Below are 16444 nucleotides of genomic sequence, written 5' to 3' on the forward strand. Positions count from 1 at the left end.
ATTTATTATCATTCAGTTGGATGATATTGGGGGAAATATACACTTATTAAGTAGTAACTATAATCCTTTAGCATTATTTTTCTCAAATTTACAATTGTCACACACACACACACACACACACACACACACACACACACACACACTTTAATCCATACCCACAGCTTCTCAGAAGCGCTACAACTTTTTCCATTTAGTCAACTCAATAAAAAAGTTACCTCTGGTCCCCCGGGCACATGCTCTGAACAACAGCTACGCTCTATCTTGCGAGAGTGAACTTGTCCAGTAAGCACGAACGTCCCACCATCTGTTAGGTCCACTGAAGCCATTCCCAATCTGGACCACAGTGCAAGGTCAGAAGTGTGACCAGGGGGGCTGGGGATTTAGCTCAGTGGTAGAGCGCTTGCCTAGGAAGCGCAAGGCCCTGGGTTCGGTCCCAGCTCCAAAAAAAAAAAAAAGAAGTGTGACCAGGCCACCACGCTGCAGGCTACTTCCTGGTCTTAAATGTCTTCCTGGGCTTCATTATTTTAAAGTTCTGGTTTGCGATGGTGGTGGTGGTGGATTGTTTGAGACAGAGTCTTGCAATTACAAATATTCACTCTCATGCCCATATTAGAGCAAAAGAGATTCCTTTGAAATTCTCACCTTAGTGTTATTGCCCATGACTCCCATAACAGCCTCCTTCCTTCCCTTTCCCCAGTATAAGAGTGAATGCTTAGATCTGAGTCAGTCTCACACCATGCCACTGACTGGCAAGATGGCTCAGTGGGTAGATGCCCTTGTCTCCATGCCAAATAATCCTTGGGATCCACATGGTAGGAAGCCTAAAACCGTTCTCACTTCTACATGTCCCCTCAGAGGGCCTGAGCACTTGGGTACCTGTCTCCCCAACTCCCACCCCACAGAGGCACATTTTTTAAGGGGAAGGGGGAGCCAAGGTCTGGAGATGGGAATATAATGCTCACACTGGCCTAATGCTTTCAATTTCCAGCCTCAAGCTCTTGTGTGCTGGGATTACAGCATCTGGGTAGGAGAAGCTTCTAAAACAAAAACTTCACCAATATCCCAGGCTCCATATTTCTCCCTGCCTTGGGTGGGAAGGAGAGAATCCTGACTCCCAGCTGATGAGAGAGGGACAGGACCCCCGGCATCCTCCTGCTTAGGAAGGATAAACAGTGGCTATGCAGTTACATGATCCCTTCTCCCGGGATGTAGGTCCTCTATGCAGGCAAGCATCTCTGGGATGTGCGAGGACCACAGGCCAAGCCATAGTCCTCTTCAAGTTGAACTTGAGGCCCTGATTCCCCGTGCACCTGCATTTGACTCAGTGATAAATCTGTCTTTGTTCATGAGTAGTTTATAATACACAATCGGACTGGACACAGCAAGACAACAAGAGTGTGTTAAAGAGAAAGCAGGCGGCCCACCAAGAGTCTCCGAGGGCCTTAAGTGTTTCTCCTCCCTTACCGAGCTCTTGGTAAAATACAGTCCTGATTCAGCAGGTCTGGGGTGGAAGCTGCATGTTTAATGAGCTCCTGGACAACGTCCAAGAAGTTGACCATGTTTTGAGTAGCAAATGTTCAATTGCCTGAGTCTGCACCTCAGAAGAACCCCCATACTGGAGAAGGTTCCAGAAGGTTGCATTGACACTGGCCCAGAGAGCAGGTCATAACCACACTCATCGTGGCATCGTGGGTGTTCACTGTGCCTCACTGATGCTGGACCACCCTGAAGGTGCGGATGCTGGGGGGAACTTGCTTGGGGTCACAAAGCTAGGAAGAGGCTGGGATGAGATTTGAACCCCAAGTGCGTGGACGTTAAGGCTTCCGGTGCTGAATTACCTTGGGCTGCTTATCCATTTCCACTCATCCTCCCCCCCCACCACCCCAAAATGGTGTTTTATACTTAGACCAGTAGTAGCATTGAGGAGGAATCCCAGGGCAGATGGGAGCCCAAAGCCCTTCCGAGGTCTTTCTCACTAAGGTGAAACCTGGTACCTTGTGGTTTGTCCCAGAGGGAAACAGATAGGACTTTCTCCTTAGGAGCTACTGAGCCTGTGACGGTCAAGATAAACCAGGCATAACAGCCTGGCCCAGCCTCTCCCCGACGCCTCCCTGTCTTCCGGAGGCACATTCCGGTGAACAGACTCCTTCAAGCCATGCCAACCCCCTCGGTCAGATCTGTGGTTTGGAGACCAGGCAGCCTGACAGCCTTTTCAGTGGATGTCAGTGCTGGGGTTTGGGGGGAGTTTCTGATGATTACATTGCTTGACGCCAGGCAGTCAGGGATGAATGAGGAGTCACTTTATAAGGTAGGGTGGGGCCCTAAGAGCCAACTCAGGCCCTGCCAGAGGAGAGGCAAGGCTGGGACCCCGCCTTTGGGCCTGGGTCCAGTCGGGGTGACCCAGGCTAGCGTCATACTTGCTTTGTAGTTGAGTTTCAATCTTTCGGCCTCTGCCTCCTGAATGCTGGGACTATGGGCATGTACCACCCAGCTCAGGGGATCAAACCCAGGGCTTTGTGTGTGCCGGGGGAGAACGCTACCAACCGAACTGTACCTTCACAAAGCACCTTTCAGATGTTCCAAAGGCAGTGGCTACCAGAAGGGAGAGGGGAGGAAGCCACCTTCTTCCCCTTTTACGGTGAAAACAGGGTAGGTCTGAAATGGGGCCATTGTAAGATGCTGGTTTGTAGTTTAACCAGGGCTGACCCTGACAGATCTCATCATTCTCGACTCCTCCCTGACCCCATCTGCAGTCCGCAGCCCCTCAACTCTTCCTCCCTGTAATATACACCTGAGAACTGTCTTCTTCCCTTGGCTTCTACCGAGCCGCCTTCACCCCTTGCCTGCCTAGTCACCTCCGGTCTTTCCAAAGGCCAGGCTGAAGGAGCCTTTCAAGATAGAAATCTCTCAGCCTAAAACATCTCAGCATGAAGGGATAAAGCCCCAGCCCTTAGCATGACCTCTGAGAACTTGCTCTGCTCAATCCGGTGGAGGTCATCAGCCTTCTTCCCTACCTTGTACCCTGTGTGGCCCCGCTTAGCCCATTTCTGCTCTCACAGACCCCATGAAGCCGAGCTTCCTTCTCCTGCCTTAGTTTCCCCTCTGGCCTTTTTGACACCATCAAACCTGGCCTGAGTAACTTTGCTTGAACATGAGTTTGCCAAGGACACCATCACTCCCAGGGACAACGGTACGTTATCTCTAAGCACAGAGTAAAAAGATTTGACCTTGTAAAAGAACACTGGGCTTCCAAAAGGAAATTATTTATTTCCAGGGTGAATGGGTGGGGAAGGTCATGAGTGTCACAGAGGCCTGTTGTCACACCCATCACTTTGGAGGGTTCTGTCGACAAGCAAGGGGACAGCTGGTGGCTGTGGCCTATCTTAATTACTGTGCCACAGACCAGAGTAGGACTGGGCTACAACCCAGGACGGCTTCCAGGCCAGAGCACATGTCCTGCATGTCAAATGGCCCAGGCTGCCTGAGGCCGCAGAAGTGTGGGCATCTGCTTCAACCAAAGGTTGCTGGGAAGAGTCCTTGGAGACAGCCCAGGACCGAAGACCTGGGGCAGATGATCGGGAGGCTGGCTCCCTGTGGGACGGATCTCTAAGCAAGGGACAAAGGAAAAGGAAAATTCTGACAAAGTGGCTAGTTTTTCCTGGCCCTGAAAGTGGAGATGCGGTAGGGACAGGGCTTGAGGCCCTTTTCACATTCACTTTCAAGAGCAGAAAATTCCTTGTGAAACTGCAGCTTGCAGAGACCTGGGAAATTGGGGCTGGAAGTCTCTGTGGCCAGTCACATTGCCTTGACAGGGAGGGCTGTCACCATTCACACACTCCTATGGAGCTGGTGCCTCCTCTCTTCAGGGGCCCCACCTCAATTTGCCCAACTCTATGTGGTCAGCTGGCCTGGCCCCTTCTCCACTGGTTCATGTTGATATTCATACATAATCCTTAGTCCCCCTCGGGCCACTGTCCTGGTTGTCCTCCCAGCCTGGCGTCCCTGGACCCTGACCTGCCCATGCCTGGCTCAATTCAGATGTGACCTCTGCAGAGGCCTTTCTTGGCCAACAAAACTCAGATGTCCTGGGCCACCTAACTTACAGTTCTTTTTCTTTCTTGTTCTTGTCAGTGCTGGAAATTGCTCATTTGTTTGCTTTTTGGACCACTCCCCACACCCCCATTGAAAGATAAACTTCCTATCAACAGTAGCCTGGCATTTTGTTCTCAGCTATCCAAGTGCCTATAGCTGGTCCCGGCACACAGTAGGTGCTTGATAAATAATGTGGCAGGAAAGGAATGATGAACACAGCTCTTACGTGCGAGCTCAGAGGAGCGTGCTCACTGCCGGCCTTTGGAGCCGCTGGCCCCAGATTATAGAGTAGGAGCTGTGATTTTAAGAGGAGACCCAGCCGGCGCTCCCCAGAAGGATGGAGGTAAGTGATTCAGCCTGTAACTGATGGCTTCTAGAACCCAGTGTACCCGGAAGACACTGTCCTAATCTCACCACATAAGTTTGTCTTGCCCTGCCATTTCTGGTTACCAGCAGGCTCCAGGAACTTCCAAGGCCCTCACCCTCAGATGTCGCATCCCTGTCAGAGCCCAGTCATTGCTTGCCCTTGTTTCCAGATCCTCTGGAGTAAAGGCTTCTTAGGTTGGTGCCTGGTGGAGATCAAGGGAAACACCTAGAGCTGAGCAAGATGGTCAGCTCTCCTCAGGCTAGCTAAAACCTGACCCTTCCCCCCTGCTTCCTTTGGTGCTGAACAAACACCGGATCTGTTGCACAGGGCTCCGGGGTAAGGGAGAGGAAAGCCAGTGTCTCTAGTTGACCCAGCACAGTCTTGTGCTGTAGCTCCAAACTGCCTCTTCATTGAGGAACCGGTATGTAAACTGTCCAGCCTGTACAAAAGAAGCAAGCAATGCCTGCTGTCTAAAAATATCATCCCGTGAGCCAAAGAGGTCAGCATGCAGCCTTCAGGGTGGCAGTCCCTACCTCCATTACAGTTTTGGGGTCACTTTGTGGCCCAAGTCATCTTATAGCTTCATACCTCATTTACCAGGAGATACAAGGGGCCTTGGGCGGGGCCCACTCAATTCTGAGGACCACAGGGCTTTCTGAGACGCCAGAGGTAAGGTGAGCCCAGCACAGAGGCAGACAGCTCCTAAGTAGAAGGTGACCTTAACATCACCTTGGCAGACTAAGTACAGCTCTTTCTGCTCCAGCGCCTGGCTTCTGAGGTCCCTGGATCCTGGTCACAGTTGTTTGCTTTTTGCATCAGTAGCTATACACACTCCGCTCCGCTCTGCAATGACCATTTCCTCCCAGGGAGGCTCCTTGGGCCAGCAAACTCAGGATATACAGGAAATAAGACTCCAATCCCAGGATGGGCAACAGGAGATGGATTTTCCACAATAGTCTTTTAAAACAAGGCAGAGGGTTCCATGTAAACAGTAGGCTGCACCCAGAGGCTGCTGACTCAACCTTGATCGGCTGAATACCCAAAAAGCGCTTCTGCCCACCCCTCCAAGCAGGCCCATATACACATGGGAGACTAGGGAAACTTCTGTCCCTAGCTCTCTGGTACTGCCATGGGTGGAGGTCTTCTAAACAGGCAGCAGGCTTTTTGTTTTGGATTATCTTTCCAGAGATAGTAGCCTGTGTGAAAAGCAGGTTTGTTTCTTGTCTGTAATAGAAAAATGAGGGCTGGAGAGGTGGCTCAGTGGTTAAGAGCACTGACTGCTCTTCCAGAGGTCCTGAGTTCAATTCCCAGCAACCACATGGTGGCTCACAACCATCTGTTATGTGATCTGATGCCCTCTTCTGGTGTGTCTGAGGACAGTGACAGTGTACTCACATACATGAAATAAGTAAATCTTAAAAATAATAAAGGACTCCCTGACGTCTTGGCTTCCTTTCCACATTGTAACTCATGGCATGTGCAGGTGATGTCCCCAGACTTATCAGTCACCTCACAGGAACGTGGAGGGAGTGAGAACAGATGTAAACACGCCCCTGCCACTCACGTTGGGCTGTAATAAAGTCTGATGTCTCTGACTCAGGAATATTATGTTTTATATGGCTAGCCATGAAATCAGTAAGATAAACTGGCTCACAAATACGGTGCAATCAGATATCCCATGTGGGTTTGTTTGTTTGTTTGTTTGTATATTTTTTTGAGACCATGTCACATGTAGCCCAGGCTGGTCTTGATCTCACTTCATAGCCCAGGTTGGCCTTGAGCTCTTGATCCCCTTGCCTCTGCCTCACAAGTGCTGAGACAGGCTTGCAACACCACACTCTGATCCATTCACAATTCTTTACAATGCTGTTCCTATCCCTAAAGCCTGAGGTCAAGGTGACTGTCAGTCTCCCAGCTCCAGGTCTGTTCAGTTTTCAGCAACCCAGAGGCCACAGATAATAATAATGATAATGATAATGATAATAATAATAAGGAGGAGGAGGAGGAGGAGGAGGAGGAGGAGGAGGAGGAGGAGGAGGAGGAGAAGAAGAAGAAGAAGAAGAAGAAGAAGAAGAAGAAGAAGAAGAAGAAGAAGAAGAAGAAGAAGAAGAAGAAGAAGAAGAAATTATAGTAGTAGTGGCAGTATCCAATACATGATTCACGCTGGCCTTGAACTCACCAAGTAGCTCATGCTACCCTTGAACTATCTATCCTTCTGCCTTCGCCCCAGAAGTGCCAGGTTAACTAACATGCAAGCACCATCTCAATTAAAGAAATGTCTTCCAGAGGGACTTCATTTTGTAACATAATTTATCACATACTTCTTTTTGTTTGTTTGTTTTGTTTTTTCAAGGCAGGGTTTCTCAGTGTAGCCCTGGCTGTCCTGGGACTCACTATGTAGATCAGGCTGGCCTTGAACTCCATCTACCTGCTTCTTAAGACTTGACCCTATCTCACTCAAAAACAAGGGAGGGAAGGGTATTATTCTTTAAAAGAAAGTCAATAGCCAGTCCTGTTGGGTTCATCGCTGAGGGACTATGACGCTCTGACTCCCCTAAGAGTTCTAGAAGTGTAACGATGTAAAGTGAAAAACACTGAATAGTTTAACCACACACACACAAGATAATTATTGGTGCCTATGACCTCAGCCACTTAAGGCAAGTTCCGGGTCACCTGACCTCAAACAGGGTACTCCCAATGCTTGAGTGGCAGTGACAGCTGAGGGAGGAGCCGAGGATACTTGTGCCTGGTCTTGGGCCTATCTTGGCAGGTACAGAGGCAGCAGGGGAAGGCCAGAGCAGAGCCTCAGTGAGAATGGCTGTGAGATTCCTCCTGGCCAGGGAAAGACGGCCCATCAGAGGGATGAAGCTCTACCACGTGGGGCTGAGTGGTGAGGATTTCTCTGTTTCTAAGTGTGTGTGTGTGTGTGTGTGTGTGTATGGCCAGCACAGGTCCAGGGATATAGCAGTAGTCTGGTAAAATACGTATAAATAAGGAAACCGATTAGCAATCTTAACACAGCACATGCCACGTGCCCAGCCCTACAGCAGAATCGTGGGTGAAGAGTAGAGAGGACAGGGTCTTAGAGGCTCATAGAGAGCCACGGAGGTCGGCCATGAGATAGGCACGTCTCCCTCATTCTCACAAGACAGGGTTTGGAGGTACAGCCTGGAGAGGCCCATGCTTATTCCCCCTTCTCAAGATGCCCAAGCTTTTGCATAACACTCTGCCCTTTCTTGGCCTGAGCTGTGCCTATTTCTCCCTGGGACGCCTACTGGAGAGCTGCCCCTTGTTCATGGGCTCCATACCTTCTAATTCCTTCCATGGACTCTTCATTCCCAGAAGGGCTGTGCACCTACAACCTTTATACAGGATTTAATTGATATTCAAATATCAGTAATGGGCCAAACCCTGTCTCTGCCACCTCGTTTTCTCTACTTCTCCCTCCCCTAAACCGTTTCCCTGTCCCCAGTGACACTATATAATGCCCTGCTTGTCCCCTAAGAGGCACCTGGTACTGTCAGGGGCCAGCGTCTCCTGTATCATAAGAACACTAGGTTCCTTACGCCTTTGCAAACCCACAGGATGGCCTGAACCCTAGGCCAGATCACCTGGACATATATCCTCATCCTGCGTCCAGATCCCAAGATGCATTGCTCCTTTGCCAAGTTTCCTACCACTTGCGTGTCAGATGAGTGAGTGTGTAAGGTTCTTTGAGCTCCTCTGCTTTTTCAGTTCCTGGTACCAGCCAGACCCTTCAAGTCCCGAGCCGTGAGCCTGCAGTCAGGTGGGCTGGAAGTAGATGGACCGGCCCTTAGAGGAAATACTCACTTATGCCCCAGCATCTCTGGGACTAGAACCCCTCTGGAGGTAAAGTTTGCCCTCTTGCTCCTCCCTGGAGCTTCCCTTACCATGAAACCTTTACCGTGAAATCCTTACCACAAAATGCCAGGCGAGACAAAATGCAGCCAGAGAGCCATCCTTGTGGCTGTCTGAGATGCATGGAGTGTGTGCACTCTTATGGCTTTGTTAAGCCTCTGCTGCTAGGATGAATCAGTAGGTGGCCTCAGACACCATCTCAAAAGCTAAGGTGGCAAAAGAACTTGGCGTCCAGTGACACCAGACCTACTCTTAAGATGACGGGTGGCTCGCTGCCGTGGGAAATTCACAAAAGAGAGAGCACTCCTGAGTCACTGCAGTTGAATCCGTGTCTCAAACTAAAACAGTCAGCTACAAAACAGGCCCTTTCCCAATGCCCTCTGCCCCGTGGGTAGGGGTCAGTGGGGGCCTGGGACCCAAGGTACCTTAGGCCTTCTGAGGAAACAGTTGAGAATGAAGGGTCTAAGGCAGCTTCTAGCAAGCTGGACAGAGACAGATGCAGGGTTGTAGGCCTGGTGTGGGCTCCAAAGGCTAGCCTAGGCTAAAGCCCTGGAGAATGAGTACGCTCAGACCAGGAGTCCATACAAAGCCAATGAAAGGAGGGCTCGGAGCACGGCTAAGAAAAGGAAGTTTCGGGGCTGGGGATTTAGCTCAGTGGTAGAGCGCTTGCCTAGGAAGCGCAAGGCCCTGGGTTCGGTCCCCAGCTCCGAAAAAAAGAACCAAAAAAAAAAAAAAAAAAAAAAAAGAAAAGGAAGTTTCCTTCGGGGGATTAGTCAACCCTCATTTCTCTCAACAACACTACTATGCAGGGTCACACTTATACGGAGGTTGTACGGTGTCTTGGGTTTGACTTCTCTGTTGAGGTGGTGCAGGGAGGTCATGGCACCTGTTACCAAGACCAAGTTCATTACATCCTGGTAGGAGACGACCAGTTCATGTTTTCCTCTGACCCCACGAGCATGCCGTAGCATGCACCCACCCCTCACAGAAAATTAACAAATGTAGTACATTTCTTTAAGGATTACTTTTATTCTTAATTATGTGCATGGGATGAGGGTATCTGTGTGCAGGTGACTGCAGAGGCCAGAAGTTTTGGATCCCCTGAAACTGGAGTTGTTGACCTGCCCCATGTAGGTTCTGAGAACTTGGGTCCTCTACAAGACCATTTCTCTAGCCCCCCACTCCTTCCAAAAGTTGTTTTATGATGTATTCTTTGAGAGTCAGGTTCTCACTATGTAGCCCTGGCTGGCCTGTTACTCATAGAGATTTGCCTGGCTCTGCCTCCCCAAATGAGCACTGGGATTAAAGGTGTGTGCACCCAACTGGCTGTACCCCTCCCTTTTTCTTCAAAGGGCTACCTTCTCTGGGAATTAACCATGGGCCAAACACATAGAAATGTGCCTCTCGTGACCTTAGTCCTTACTCAAGTCCTACAAAAGGAATTGGGCTTCAGTCAGGGCTTCAGTTGAGCCTCAGCTATTGGCTTCCCTCAGCATGAGGGACAAAGGAGTCTGGCGTTTGCCGGAATTGGGGTCTCATCCTTGTAGTCCCAGCACTTAGAAGAATGATGGGGAGGACTGCTTTGAGTTCAAGGCCAGCCTGAGCTACATAGTGAATTAGGAGTCTAACCTAGGATTCAAAATGAGATCCTATCTCAAACAAGGATCACCAAAAGATCAAATAAAAGGTCGGCTAACCTGGCTGTGAGTCCTTACACAAATCTCTCAGCTCATCTTAGCTTCAAGCTCCTTGTCAGCCAAATGGAGACAGTAGCTTCAGGTCACATCCAATTGGGAATAATAAGGACTAACATTTGTTGGCTCCTGCTGGGGGACAACCAGTTTCTGAGCACCTGGGCTGCATTAATCTGCCCTGCCCTGTCCCTCTGCCTCATGGGGTAGATGCCATTATCACCCCGTTTTCCAGATGGATAAACTGAGGCACAAAGTTACTACAACTGGTAACTGACAGAGTTTAGGTTTCAAAGGGTGAATGCAGGCGGTGGTACCCAAGCCATGGCCTCCAGCCCCACCTCCAATCGTACCTTCTTCAAAGCATCAGGTCTCAGGCCCCTTCCTTGGGCCTCTGCTAACTTCTGTAGCTCACAAGTTCTTGCTCTCTGTGCTTCCCGTGGGGTTACACTCGGTATCACACAGAGACACAACAGAGAGGGTCACATCCTAATTTAAGTCCTTTTTGTTTTGTTTTGTTTTGTTTTGTTTTTTTGAGACAGGGTTTCTCTGTGTAGCCCTGGCTGTCCTGGAACTCACTCTGTAGACCAGGCTGGCTTTGAACTCATGGAGATTCATCTTCATCTGCCTCCAAAGCGCTGGGATCAAAGGTGTGCGCCAGCATGCCCAGCTCTAAGTCATTCTGATGGTAGAAATGCTCCTGTCTCTCACTATTTCAAGGGTTCCTTGGGTGAAAAAAAATCTTTCAAGTAGCTGGGATACCCTCACCCGAGCTCTTCAGCCAGACCTAGACGGCTCTCCTCTAAACATGGCTGATAGGACAACAAACTCTTTCCTTGTTGCATTTCCACAGACAGAGTAGAAGAAGCCCCCTGACCCCCATTCTTCTTGAGCAAACAGGCAGTTCCGGGTCTCAAGGTCAAGTCCAGTATCCATGTGATACTGATGAGCTCACGTTCCTCTGGGACACTTTTCTCTTATAACGTCTCCACTGGACAGCCATGCCCTAGGTGGCTACAGCATCCAGACTGTTGGAAGAATCTAAGGTGGTTGCAGACCCAGATGCTGGACACCCCAAATGCCCTGGATTCAGTGCAAAGTCGCTGTCTAGTCTTGTAACTCAGAGTCCAACAGGAGGAAGCAGGAGGGAGACACCTGATCTCGATGGCTAGTTCTTGTCTTGCCCAAACTGTAGGCTCTAAGTACTCATCCTGGGAGCCACTTCCCTCTCTACAAGTCTAGCTCGAGGTGCTGAGGATATGTAGCCTTTTCTGACGATAAGGTTGGGGAGCTGCTCTCCATATGAGGTACCTGTTTTCAGTTAACAGTAGGTACTGACCACAGGCCACTAATGTCTAACTGGCAACTAATCCAGAAGGCCGGCCTGTGAGGGTCCAGGGCCAGCATTAACCTAGTAGGAAGACCACTGTATGCCACCGTAGCACAAGGCCTATGGGAGATCAAGAATCAGGGAGTGTAGTCAATTTAAGGAGGGTAGCAATCCTTTCCTATTTGAACTTAAGTCTCTCCCTGATTCTGGGTTGGTTGGTTAGTTTATGATACTTTTTAACTTAAAAAATTATATATACATTTACACATATATATATATAGTATTTAATATAACCATATTTAAAATTACACACACACACACACACACACACACACACACACACACACACACAGTAGTAATGCACACCTTCAATCCCAGCCCTTGGGAGGCAGAGGTAGGTGGATCTCTGAGTTTGAGGCCAGCCGGGTCTACAGAGCAAGTTCCAGGAACAGCCGGGGCTCCACAGAGAAACCCTGTCTGAGAAATAACTTTTTAGGTGCGTGAGTGGACTGTTTACATGGACATCTGGTACCGCATGCCTGCTTCAAGCCAAAGGATGCTGGAAGAGGGTTTGGATGCCCTGGGGGGGAGTGGGCATCTAAAACAGATGATTGTGAGCTGCCCTGTGGGTGCTGAGAATTGAGCGTCAGCTCTCTGGAAGAGCACCCAGTGCTGTTAACCATTGGAGAAGGAGTCTCCGGTAGCCCGGTCTGGAACTCACTACGTTCCTGAGGAAGACCTTAAACTGCTATTTCACTGTATGTGCGTGGGCGCGGGAGTGAGGTCATGTGGAGGTCAGAGGACAACTTGGAGATGCTGGTCCTCTCCTACCATGCAAACCCTGGGAATCGAGTTCAGAGCATCAGGCTCGGTGTGAAGTATCCTCACCAACGTCTTCTCACTGACCCAATTGGGCTCAGCTTTAGAGACGTGTTTTGTTTTGCCGGGGAATGGCTATGTGGCTCAGGGTGGCTGCCAACTCTTCATCCTCCTGCCTCTGCCTGCCTTCTGAGTACTGGGATGATACACACAGCCTATGCTCTCAGACAGCGCCTTTTGTGAGGATAACAAGTCCAAGAGCCTCAGAAACTGTAAACCAAGGGCTGACAAAGATGATTGTGCAGTGGCCAGGGAAGCCAGATGGAGGGCAGTGGCCTTCGAAACTGAGGCTTGCAAATCCTTTGTGGGAGTAGTTAACACAAGCCAAAGGCAGCCTCCTCTGGGCTTGGTGGGGGAGGTTTCTCCCCGTCACCCCCATCCCTCCACAGGGCCCCGGGGTGGAGCTTACCCGGAAGGAAGGGGATAATCCTCTGCTTGGGATCCTTCTGGCCACCTTCGATAGGGAACTTATCCAGAAGCTGCATCTGGGGAGACACAGACAGACAGACAGACAGACAGACTTGAGAACACGGACCAGCGTCAGCATCCCACCAGTATGCTCACAAGGATGATAAAATCCCTCATTTCACAGCCCATTAACAAACCACATGGAGCTTGAGAGGGAGAAGGCCAGAGCTCTCCACGCATCAAAGGGGATGTCTGAACCATTTCAGCAATGGGGAGGAGCCTGGAGACACAGGATTGAGGCTGGGCTGGGGACCAACAAGCCTGTAGGCCAGACTGGGGTTTCCAGATGCTCCTTCGGGCCTAGATCCTTCCGGCTCCATCTGTCTGTTGGGTGAATACTTCAGCCACCTGCGTGTCCTAAACCTCCCCGTGCCAGGAACGGAGGAAAGCCCACCTGATACTTCAGACAGACCACCCACCTTCCAGAACTGCTCTGAAAACCCAGGAGCAGATGTTATTTTAAGCACAGAACCTAATCTACTGCACGGCCCTCATGGCTTGTGACCCCCTTTTCTCTGCTTCTTTCTTCCCACCCTGAGCTCACTACTGTTTTTCCGGGGGCAAGCCTCTGGAATGGATTCCAGGACCCTGCGGGAACAGCTGTTTCTTCCTTTGCTATTCTGGGCTGAAGTTCTGTATGAACTGGAAGAACATGGGGAAGCAGGACAGACAAGGCCGGGCGGGGTCCCTCCCCTGTGTGCAGTTGATGCTAAAGGGCTGCAGCCAGGATGTCAGCTGGGTATCCCAGCTGTGACCTGGAGCAAGGCAAGGAGCCTTCCTCAGGCTCCTCCTCATCGGATGAGGATCTGTCACAGGTTCCCAACATCCATTCGTTCCTCCCCAGGCTGCAGATACTCATCCTGGACTAGGGGCACTGGGCATTAGAGAAAGCAGACTTTGCCCTCGGGGTGTGTACGTTCTGGTGCGGGAAGACAAACAATAAACACATTGGTCGTTTGTCAGGGAAGGTAAGTGTTATAAAGAAGGAACACAGTTGAAATATTTAAGTAAGATGCGGATCTTTTGTTTGGGATGCTAAGGATGATGTTACCAATTTAAAGGCAAAAAAAAAAAAAAAAAAAAAAAAAAAAAAAAAAAAAAAAAAAAAAAAGAACAAATCCAGGAGGTGAGGAAGCAGAGCACTATGGGTAAGACATGTTCCAGACAGGGAACCAGAAGTGCAAGGTAAAGGCCACTGTGGCTGGCATGGGGTGAGACAGGGCAGAGGGACAGGCAATAAGATGTGACAGGCAGGATGGTCTGCACCATGGAGATGGGAGGCTGTGATGACTCAGGTGCATCCCGAACACCGAAAGGTTTATAGAGAGGAGGGAACTGGCCGCTCGTCCTTGGAAAGAGGGCTCAGCTAGAGTGTAATAAATGAGAGACAGGGTAGAAATGGCTGAGGCCAAGGTGTAGAAAAGGTCCTGTGCCGGACTGTGTGTGCGTGCGTGTGTACGTGTGTGTGAGTGTGTACGTGCGTGTGCGTGTGTGCACGTGCACGAGCATGCTTGCATGTGTGTGTGTCCATTCCTCTATCCACTTTCAACACATGGCTCTAAGACTGCCTCTCATAATCATGACTTAATCTCCCTGGAGCATTTAGAACCCACATAGGAAGAGTTTAGGTGGATTCCATTCCAAACAAAATTGCACCATAGTCAACTTTCACTTCCCTAAATAGGTATTTAGCCAAAGCTGACTCAGGAGTTTTAACGTTCTAACTTCAACTCTGGAACATTTAATAATTCCTTCTTGTTACCTTTAACTACAACTGTCGGGGTACAGCATTATAAACCTGTACTTGGGGAGTTCTGGATACATTTAGAAATGGATACCGCAGGCTAGAACCCTTGATTTCTTTACCCATTTTTTTTTTTTATTTTTGTACATTTCAATTCTGTACTACCGGAATCATTCTTGCCTAGTGCGGAGAAACCAGAAATTACAAAAGTAGCTGTGTGTGCGGTCTGTGGTGAAGGGAGCTCGACTCGGCGGGGCACGCTTGCAATCTCAGCACTGAGGAGGCCGAGACACGAGGGTCGAGAGTTCAAGGCCAACACAAATGAAGAAGCCAAAATTATTTTTAAAAAAAATTTAAAGGAGAAAGAGTTACTTAATTTAGTTCCTCCAAAATGCAACACTAATGTTGGGGGCAGCACGTATCTGCTCTAAGTACTCTTCTGTGTGTGTAAGTAAGATGACTTCATCGATTCTCTTATGCCACATGTTGAACATTTTTTTTTTGTACAGATAAATACTTCCATATAAGCATTTCTGTCCACGCTAAGCAAGTGCTTTACCATTGGGCTACATGCCCAGTTCTTTGGTCAATATCAACACTCTGGTTTTGTTTTGCTTTTTAAAAAAGATTTATTTGTGTATATAAGTGTGCTGTAGCTGTCTTCAGACACACCAGAAGAGAGCATTGGATCCCATTACAGATGGCTGTGAGCCACCATGCGGTTGCTGGGAATTGAACTCAGGACCTCTGGAAGAGCAGTCTGTGCTCTTAACCACTGAGCCATCTCTCCAGCCTCCAACATCCTGGCTTTTTTTTAAAGACATGGTCTTACTATGTAGCTCAGGCTATCCACATAACTGAGTGCTACAATTTCCTCTATATAGTATGTGGCACCATGCCTGACCATCCTGCCTTTTAAAATTACGACAGAGAGCTCCAGTGTCCGACTGGCCTACAGCTCCTTCACCTATCACCCCGTTGCTATAGGCTCTCACCTCTCACTGCATTGCAACAAACATCTTTGTACCACGTGTCTCACAGCGCTTCCTTGATAACAACATATTCTTTTCAATCTTACCCTCTGCATATCGATGTGAATTTTTTTCCAAAATACTGAGTATAGATAATACCATACATAGACTGGGTCTGGGCCTCCAGGTAATAGCTCCATAAGGTGTCAGAGGTGGGCAGCATTGAGATATCTGAGGACAAAGGAAGGCCCAACCAGACACCCGGGTATAAGTGACATGCTCCTCTGAATTGATGCTCTCTGGAACCAGGGTGTGCCTGGGCCACAACATGTTGTGGGATCTCATCTAACTGTCTGTGCCATTGAGGAACTTGAGGAAGTCTTATCGTACAGCAAGACTGGTCTGAGATTCTTGGGGCTCCTGTCTCGGCCCCCCATGTGCTGTGATTACAAGTGTGCACCGCCATGCCTGGCTTTCTTTTCCTTCTGACTGCCTTTCTTGTCTGTGTCCCATTTTTTGTTAAGTTCTAGTTTCTCTTCATGGAGCAACCTTAAAGTACCACTCACAGAGTGTCTGACTCCAACCTTTTCTTTTGGACCTCAGATTCCGACTCACTAACTGCGCACAGGGAACGTGGTGCTAGGAGGAGTGGGCAGGGAGGGACACAGAATACTCATGCCTTCATTCCTTTCCTCCTAAAACACAGTGCCTTCTGGCTGACAGGCCCTCTACACGCTAGGCTGAAGTCAGATGTCCACAAGGCGCTCTCACACTGGGGTTTCACAGCCTTCACCGTGCCGATGAGGCAACGGTGAGTGAGGAGAGCGCAGTTCTGGTTCAGAGCACCTGGGGGGCCCCTTCTCTGTGCTGTGAATCTGCCAATGTGCAGACTGTCTGTCACAAAGCTGTCTGTCTGTCACAAAGCTGTGTGGCTGCATTACCACAGGGAGCTCTGCCCACGCATGACACTGCTCACTCGCAATGCAGCCAGCACAGGTGGAGATGGGCTGTACGTGTAAAGCA

General features: G+C 49.4%; 1 protein-coding gene across 4 annotated transcripts in view; it reads right to left on the reverse strand.

Moving 5' to 3' along the window:
• Sh3pxd2a (SH3 and PX domains 2A) overlaps window positions 1–16444 on the reverse strand; it is a 206258-nt gene that overhangs the window by 122658 nt on the left and 67156 nt on the right. For all 4 annotated transcript variants that reach the window (NM_001415946.2, NM_001107606.3, XM_087564681.1 and 1 more), the window contains 1 exon segment: window positions 12648–12723. In NM_001415946.2, the coding sequence (NP_001402875.1) occupies window positions 12648–12723 (76 nt within the window).

The sequence above is a fragment of the Rattus norvegicus genome, chromosome 1, assembly GCF_021556685.1.
Source record: "Rattus norvegicus strain SHRSP/BbbUtx chromosome 1, alternate assembly SHRSP_T2T, whole genome shotgun sequence".
Taxonomy (NCBI): domain Eukaryota; kingdom Metazoa; phylum Chordata; class Mammalia; order Rodentia; family Muridae; genus Rattus; species Rattus norvegicus.